The sequence below is a fragment of the Pyrus communis genome, chromosome 3 (assembly GCF_041283825.1).
Source record: "Pyrus communis isolate YQ-2024b chromosome 3, ASM4128382v1, whole genome shotgun sequence".
In the NCBI taxonomy this organism is placed as follows: Eukaryota; Viridiplantae; Streptophyta; class Magnoliopsida; order Rosales; family Rosaceae; genus Pyrus; species Pyrus communis.
Window position 1 is genome coordinate 15,610,398 of NC_142567.1, and position 8,761 is coordinate 15,619,158.

The following is an 8,761-nucleotide window of genomic DNA, read 5'->3' on the forward strand; positions in this document are numbered from 1 at the left end:
CCAACCAAACGTAATCAAATCATATTGCAAGCATAAACATGGTTTCGAATCACCCCCTAGCTAAATAGGGGTTTAGCCTCTCATGTTCACAACAAGAAAAATAAAATTGAATTTAAACATAAAGAACAAAGGATGGATTACACCTAGAACGCCCAACGAATCCACTTGAATTTTTGCTCGTCTAAGTCCTCTTTCCTCTTCTCCTTGCTGCGGCAGTGAGGTTAAATGGATGATTTGGATGTTATTTTGGGTTGGGGATGGATTTAGGGAGGTTGGGTGGTGCGGCAAGCAGGGTGGATAGTATGTGGATGTGTGGATGGTGGTAGGAAAGGTTATGGTAGCTGCGGCAATGGTTTTAGATGGTGGTGGCTGCACTGTTTTTGGGAGAAAATGGGGGAGGCACGGATTGAATGGTGTGTGTGTGATGGTAGCTGGAATGAATGGGAAAAAGCACGGCTTGAAAGATTATGGAATATATGAAGAATAATGTGCGGCTATGGGAGTAAAAATGTGTAGGGTTTTAGAAAATAAACCCTAGCTTATTAAAATTAAATTAAAATTAATTCAAGGGCTGCTAGAATTAGGGAATTAAATCAGAAATTAAAGGGGATGGCTTAATAGGTGCGGCTAGGGTTTAGGGTTAAGGCTTTTGTGCATAAAATTGGACCAAAGTGCCCCCCCTTGCACGGCAAGGGAAGGGAATTAGGGTTAAGGCTCGGCAAGGTTGTGTAATTGGGCTAGGGCCTTGGTTTTGTGTCCTAAAATGCATACAAGGCCGTCAAAGTGGCTAGAAAATACGGACGTTTAGATTAGGAAAGGTTACCAAAACGGGAAACTTAGGATTAACTTTCCTACTTCAAGTAGGAAACCTTGTTTGAGTAGGATTCCTCGTTTTGGTAAGAATTCATCGTTGGAGTAGGAATTCGTCGTTTCTTCACGTCTTCAACTCATTCATTCCTCTTTCGCTCCAAAAGACTCCAATTTGCATCTTCTTGCACACTTTGACCTTATAATCTGAAAATACACAAAAGTGGCCTTAAACACTAAAATAACTAAATAAACACAACATAAATGCACGAGAACAAGCTAATTAAGTCGCATGAATATGCTCCTATCAAATTCCCCCACACTTAACTTTTGCTAGTCCTCGAGCAAAACTAAACAACTAAACTAAACAAAACGAAACAAAACAAACAAAACATAACCTAAACCTTCCAACGTTTGCCTCAGGGATTTCCAATGAAACATGACATATCAAAGATCATTACTCACATAGCTTTTAGTCTTCCTTCCCCTCGAGCACATACTTAATCATAGTCACCATTCACTAGTTCGCATTTAATCAATTAAAACACATTTTGAATGTAGTCACATGCCTTAGAGAATTCCCTCAATTCCTCACTAGTTATGCACTCAATTTTCACTCAGATTTTCTGACTACACACCCTACACTAGTTATATGTGAGAAGATAGATGTAAACATGAAAGACTAGTACTCACATATGTTATAACAAGGAACACAATTTCTGGAGTAATTAAACGTGTTTAGATATGATCTCATGAATGGAATGCTACTACTTAAACGCGAGAACCAGTGACACCATATGCTCATACCAAATTCAAACTCCACAATTGAAATGCACAACACTTAAGATAGAAGTCAAGGGTTGTAACGGGGCTTGGGGTATTGGCTAACAAGGAAAGGTAGGGATAAACAAAAGTTCTTTAAGCAATAGCAAGCAAAGAAATGAAATTGAGACTTAGAATCCACTTAGAATGCAGAAATCAACTGTTAGACAAATAGGGGAGATTCAAACAACTCTTAGGGCCTAATTCATTGTTTTGGGCCCTTACTTCAACAAACAATACTTTTCAACTCTTTTTCACTTTTTTTTCTTTCTTTTTCTCTCTTTTTTTTTTTTTTTTTTTTTTTCTTTTTTCTAGCCGTGCCTATGGCACATAACTCACATCAATAATCCTTTCCCCACACTTATTTTCTGCCAACATAAATCAAAAGGACTTCACTTTGAATCATGCTTTGCTATGCTTCAAGAACAAGAGTATGGATAGTCCTATCTAGGCTAGGTGAGGAAAACATGAGTTAACAAATAATGAAGGCTAACAAGGCTCAATGGGGTTAAAAACCTACAAAACATAATGACATAGGGCACACGGCTTTTTGTCTAAGGTGGTGGTCACTACACAACTTCATCTTGAATGTGTGTTATGCAAATCAATGACATGCTTTGAATGAAATGGGCATGAGTTCTAGCATTTGGAACTAAGTGATAAAACGCCTTCTAAGTAGTAACCAAGAAAAGAATAATGAGATCATGCAACAACTTTAGAAAACAATGATGCACAAATTATTACTCTCCAAATAAACGTTTAGGCTCAAGTCTCACAGGGATGTAGCGTTAGTTTGAGTTCCTTCCTTCAAGCATGTTACAAAAACTGATTTTTATCATTTGTGATTACATGTGAATTCGTAAACTATAACTACAACCAAGCATAAACCAAAGAGTCTATCAAACGTCCATCCATGTTTGTAACTTTCTTAACCATCATGCAATTAAAAACCAAATCCTCATCATTGCGTTGGAAGGTGACCTACGACACAAACAAACACACAAAAACAACTCATTTTGGGTTTTTCAAAACAATTTTTCAAATTTTTATGGTATTTTCGGATTTTTAAGTCAACACACTCTAAAACACTCTAAAATAGCCTAAAAACACTTAAAAACAGTGGGAAACAAGTTTAGACATGTTAGGTGGTAAAACCCTACGAATTTCATGCAAAAATATCTCAAAACAGAATGTTACCCCCCCACACTTAAACTAAACATTGTCCTCAATGTTTTAAGCATAGAATCACACAAAGAACCATACAAACAGCAAGTAAAACAACTAAATAGGCAGATTAGAAAGAATCAACAAAGAGAAGGGTTTAGGAACGCAAATCTGGAATTGGAGTGCTTTCTAGGTCTTCCTTTGTTGAATGCATGGGTTGCCTCCCAAGTAGCGCTTGCTTTTACGTCGTACAGCCGGACGAAGACCTCATTCACTCCTTACTAGGGCCCACGGCTTCCAAGGGTATGTCATCCACGGCATGCTCCACAAAGGTGTCATAATAGGGCTTCAAACGATGCCCGTTCACCTTGAATTCATGTCCCGTTTTCAAGCTTTGGATTTGGACTGCACCATGAACAAAAACATTAGTAATAACAAATGGTCCAATCCACTTAGAACGTAACTTACCAGGAAACAAACGTAATCGGGAATTGAACAATAACACTTTCTGCCCAATTGAGAATGATTTCCCACGGATCATGTTATCATGGAAAGCTTTGGTCTTTTGCTTGTAAATGCTTGCATTATCGTACGCCTCGTGCCTTATCTCATCAAGCTCATTTAATTGCCATCTCCTTTGACTTCCCGCTTCATCGAGGTTCATGTTAAACTTCTTGATGGCCCAAAGTGCTTTGTGCTCCAATTCAACGGGAAGATGGCACGCCTTGCCATAGACAAGTCGAAAGGGGGACATCCCAATGGGGGTTTTGTACGCCGTACGATACGCCCAAAGTGCATCATCTAACCGTAAGCTCCAATCCTTCCTTGTTGGCCCAACGGTCTTCTCAAGTATTTGCTTGATCTCTCGGTTGGAAACCTCGGCTTGGCCATTCGTTTGAGGATGATAAGGTGTAGAAACCTTATGGGTGACATGGTATTTCCTCAATAATGCTTCAATGGTCCGATTGCAAAAGTGTGACCCTCCATCACTAATGATCACTCGTGGCATTCCAAACCTTGCAAAAATGTTAGTTCTAATAAAATCTGCAACCACTTTAGAATCATTAGTCCGAGTGGCCTTGGCTTCCACCCATTTTGACACATAATCAACCGCAAGCAAAATATACATGAAACCATACGATGAAGGGAAGGGACCCATAAAATCAATACCCCAAACATCAAAAATTTCAACATTTAGGATAGAAACCTGCGGCATTTGGTCCTTTGCACTAATTCCACCCATTCTTTGGCATTTATCACATGTTAAGCAAAACGTTCTAGCATCCTTAAAAATACTAGGCCAATAAAATCCACATTGTAACACTTTGAGGGCCGTGCGTTGTGTGCCAAAGTGCCCTCCACATGCATATGTATGACAAAAACTCAAAATTGAATGACATTCAGAATCATGCACACAACGACGTATAATCTGATCGGGACAAAATTTCCATAAGTATGGATCATCCCACACATAAAACCGTGCATCATGCCTAAGTTTGTCACGTTGGTGCCTATTGAACTCACTTGGAATACGTTTTGACACCAAAAACTTAACTATATCAGCATACCACGGTGTACTAACCTTTATGGACAGCAATTGTTCATCGGGGAATGTCTCTGCAATGGGTAGGGACTCCTCATTATGCACCATGCGGCTTAGGTGGTCAGCCACCACATTCTCCACGCCCTTCTTATCCCGAATCTCAATGTCAAACTCTTGTAGGAGCAATAGCCATCGAATTAGTCTAGGCTTGGCCTCTTTTTTTGTAAGCAAATACTTGAGAGCTGCATGATCAGTAAAAATAATAACTTTAGTCCCAAGTAAATATGACCGAAACTTATCTAATGCAAATACCACAGCAAGTAATTCTTTTTCAGTTGTTGAGTAATTTAATTGAGCATCATTTAATGTTCTAGAAGCATAATAAATAACATGAGGTTGTTTGTCCTTTCGCTGCCCCAAAACAGCACCAATCGCATAGTCCGAAGCATCGCACATCAACTCGAATGGAAGGCTCCAATCTGGAGGTGTGATAATGGGAGCCGACGTGAGAGCCTCCTTGAGGTGCTTGAATGCCGTGGAACATGCATCATCAAACTCAAACGCCACCTCTTTTTGCAGCAATCGACATAGTGGCTGTGCAATCTTCGAGAAATCCTTTATGAACCGCCTATAAAAACCTGCGTGACCAAGAAACGAACGAACCTCTCTAACCGAAGTTGGAGCGGGTAAGTGACGAACAAGGTCTACCTTAGATTTATCTACTTCAATGCCTTTTTCAGAAATAATATGTCCTAAAACAATACCTTGTTGAACCATGAAGTGACATTTTTCCCAATTAAGCACAAGATTTGTTTCAACACAACGGTTCAAAATCAAACTAAGATTACTTAAACAACCATCAAATGAATTACCAAACACACTGAAATCATCCATAAAAACCTCAATAATTTTCTCAACATAATCTGAAAATATGCTCATCATGCATCTTTGAAATGTAGCAGGTGCGTTACATAACCCAAATGGCATGCGACGATAAGCAAATGTACCAAAGGGGCATGTAAAAGTAGTCTTTTCTTGATCATCCGGGGCAATAACAATTTGATTATAACCAGAATATCCATCAAGAAAACAATAAAATGAATGACCCGCTAACCTTTCCAACATTTGATCTAGGAACGGCAATGGGAAGTGGTCCTTCCTCGTGGTGGCGTTTATCTTCCTATAATCAGTGCATACGCGCCAACCGGTTTGGACTCGAGTGGGCACTAGCTCATTCTCTGCGTTCTCCACAACCGTCACTCCAGATTTCTTCGGCACGCATTGGATAGGCGAAACCCACTTACTATCCGAGATAGGATAGATAACTCCACAATCTAACAGCTTGATTATCTCCTTCTTCACAACTTCCATCATCGGAGGGTTAAGACGGCGTTGAGCCTCTCTAGTTGGTTTGGCCCCCTCCTCAAGAAATATATGATGCATGCATGTGGTGGGACTAATACCTTTGATATCGGCCAATGTCCAACCTAGGGCAGATTTGAATTCCTTCAAAACACGCACTAGTTTCTCCTCTTCTTGTGCCGTGAGTGATGAAGAAATGATGGCCGGTAATGTCTCCTTTTCTCCCAAGAAAATGTACTTCAAATGACCCGGTAATGGTTTGAGATCAAGGGTAGGTGCCTGAACTATAGATGGAAGCAATTTGTTAGTCGAAATGGGAATGGACTCACGGTTAATATACTTACCATCAAGCTTAGGTGAGGACTCAAGGGCAGCCACAACTTCAAGTAATTCCTCACTAGGGGGCATGGCATGGGATGACTCTTGTATGCCGTGGGCATGCATGCACTCTTCCTCCTTTGTTTTGAGTTCCATGCCTCGTGTAATGACTTTTTCAAGCGCATCGTCATTCAAATCGTCGAGATATCCCTGTGCCAAAGAGTCAATTATATCAATAGAAAAGCATGAATGGTCCTCACTAGGGTATTTAATGGAATCAGAAAGATTAAAATTAACAACTTCCCCATCAAATTCCATGGACAAAGTTCCACTATACACGTCAATCTTCGTCCGGGCCGTCTTCATGAATGGCCTTCCAAGTAGAATGGGCAGCAAAGGAGCATGGTCCGATTCATCCATTTCGAGGACATAGAAATCCGCCGGGAAGACCAAATGATTAACCTGCACAAGAACATCTTCCAAAACTCCCTTTGGATAGGCGTTAGATCTATCGGCCAATTGTATTATTGCCCCATCATTTTTCAATGCTCCTAAGTTCATAGATGCATAAATGGAATATGGCATAACATTTATAGAAGCACCTAAATCAAGCATGGCAGATTCAAATCTAGTATTCCCAATGACACAAGGAATGGTAAAGCTACCTGGATCCTTGCATTTGGGAGGTAGTTTGCGTTGCAAGATGGCGGACACATTTTCACCTACCTTTACCACTTCCATAGTCGACATCCTCTTCCTAGTGGTACACAACTCCTTCAAGAACTTAGCATACCTCGGAACTTGCTTGATTGCATCTAACAAAGGTATGTTGACTTGAACTTTGCGAAACGTCTCGAGAATGTCCTTTTCCGCTTCCTCTTTTTTTGTTTGCTTAAATCTACTAGGAAAAGGAACATTCAAAGGAAAAGCATTAGTAGGAACTGAACTTGACACGTTTTTACCTTTATGGGGTGAATTGGACGGTTTAGGATCACTTGGAACTTGCGGCACATTTGGTTCCACCTTGGCCGTGAGTGGCCTTTGCTCCTCCTCTTCAATTCTCAACTCGTCCTCCTCGTTGGAACGTGATTTGGATGGTTTGAGGTCAGATCCGACTTGCTTTCCACTTCGCAAATGCATAGCTTTTGCAGATTCGAATCCACCTTTCGGATTGACCACCGTTGAGCTAGGCAACCTTCCTTGCTCACGAAATTGCCCCATGAACTCGGCAATCTGTCCCACTTGCTTCTCCAAGTTGTCCACCCTCTTGTCTTGGATTTGCCTCTCTTTGTTTTGAGTTTGGACTTCCTGCGTCAAAGTAGTAAGTAATTGAAAAATCTTATCATTATCACTTGAATTACCTACATTGCTTTGGGCAGGTTGTGCTTGGGCTTGTGGTGGTGCCAATGGTTTTTGATAGAAACCTGGGGGTTGTTGCCTAAATCCGCTTTGTTGTTGACCTTGTTGGGGGTCTCGCCATTTGAAATTCGGATGATCACGCCAACCGGGATTGTAAGTATTAGAGAACGGATCACCACGTGATTGGTATTGGTTGCCATATCCCACGGCATTGAGTGTCTCCCACCCTCCATTCTCGATTAATTGTGGGCACTTGTCCGTAGGGTGTCCTTGCATGGAGCATACGCCACAAGAAGCTACGGTTTTAACTTTTGGACCTTCCACCACCTGAGAAATCAACGTAGTAAGGTTAGCCATTTGATTTTGAAGTTCGGTTATGGCACTTACCTCATTGACTTGGTGTTGCCGTGGGGTACTCCTCTGTCCAACGCCTTCGTATTGTTGAGCGTTCAATGCTCGGTTAGCGATCAAGACCTTGGCATCCCTGGGCGTCTTGTCCACCAATGCTCCCCCCGCCGAAGCATCAAGCATTTGACGTTCTAGAGGTAGGAGACCCTCGTAGAAATATTGCAAGAGCAACTCCTCCTTCATCTGATGCTGTGGACAAGAAGCAACAAGTGATTTAAATCGTTCATAATACGTAGGAAAAGACTCACCTTCTTCTTGCTGGATTCCGCTTATCTTTTTGCGTAGGAGGATGATGCGAGAAGTTGGAAAGAACTTCTCCAAATATGCTCTCTTCATACTCTCCCAAGAAGTGACAGTGCCGGGAGCTAACTCATATAACCAATCTTTGGCTTTATCCATCAAAGAGAATGGAAAAGCCTTCATCTTCAAGATATTTCCGTCAACAGTGACGGGAGTCATACTAGAGCAAACTACTTCAAATTCTTTCAAATGTTTGTTAGGATTTTCCATGGACAAGCCATGGTATTTAGGAATATGATGAAGCAAACTTGACTTTAATTCAAACTCATCCGTCTTACCTTGGGCAGCCGTGGGGTATTGAATGCACAAGGGTGCGGCATTACCCAATCCCGAAGCTGCAAGCTCCTTGAGTGTACGGTTGTCCACCGCCATGCCTTGGACTTCTTCAAATATCCCTGCCGTGGTTTCCTCCTCCTCTTCTTCAAATTCAGAGACGGACTCGGAACTTGCACTTGATTCACTAGGTTCCGGGTTCTTCCTCTTACGTCTCAACTCACGCTCAAAATCGTCGTCAAAGTCTAAAATATGTTCGTGAACCGGATTAGAACTCCGAGTCATAAACAAGTACCTAAAACAAGAAACAAAATAACATAAGAATTTGATCTAATAAGAAAAACGAAAATAACAATCCAAGGGATTAGCAAAGTTGCTAATCCCCGGCAACGGCGCCAAAAATTT

The 8,761-nt window shown here is 41.2% G+C and overlaps 1 protein-coding gene across 1 annotated transcript; it reads right to left on the minus strand.

Annotated features, from left to right (window-relative positions):
• Positions 1-4,892: 4,892 nt before the first annotated feature.
• On the minus strand, positions 4,893-8,455 carry LOC148697999 (uncharacterized). Its single transcript, XM_088690354.1, has 3 exons — positions 8,407-8,455; positions 5,101-7,806; positions 4,893-4,951 (listed from the first exon to the last, which is right to left on the minus strand). Exons 1-3 carry the CDS (start codon positions 8,453-8,455, stop codon positions 4,893-4,895), a joined length of 2,814 nt encoding a protein of 937 aa, XP_088546480.1.
• Between the last annotated feature and the right edge of the window lie 306 nt (positions 8,456-8,761).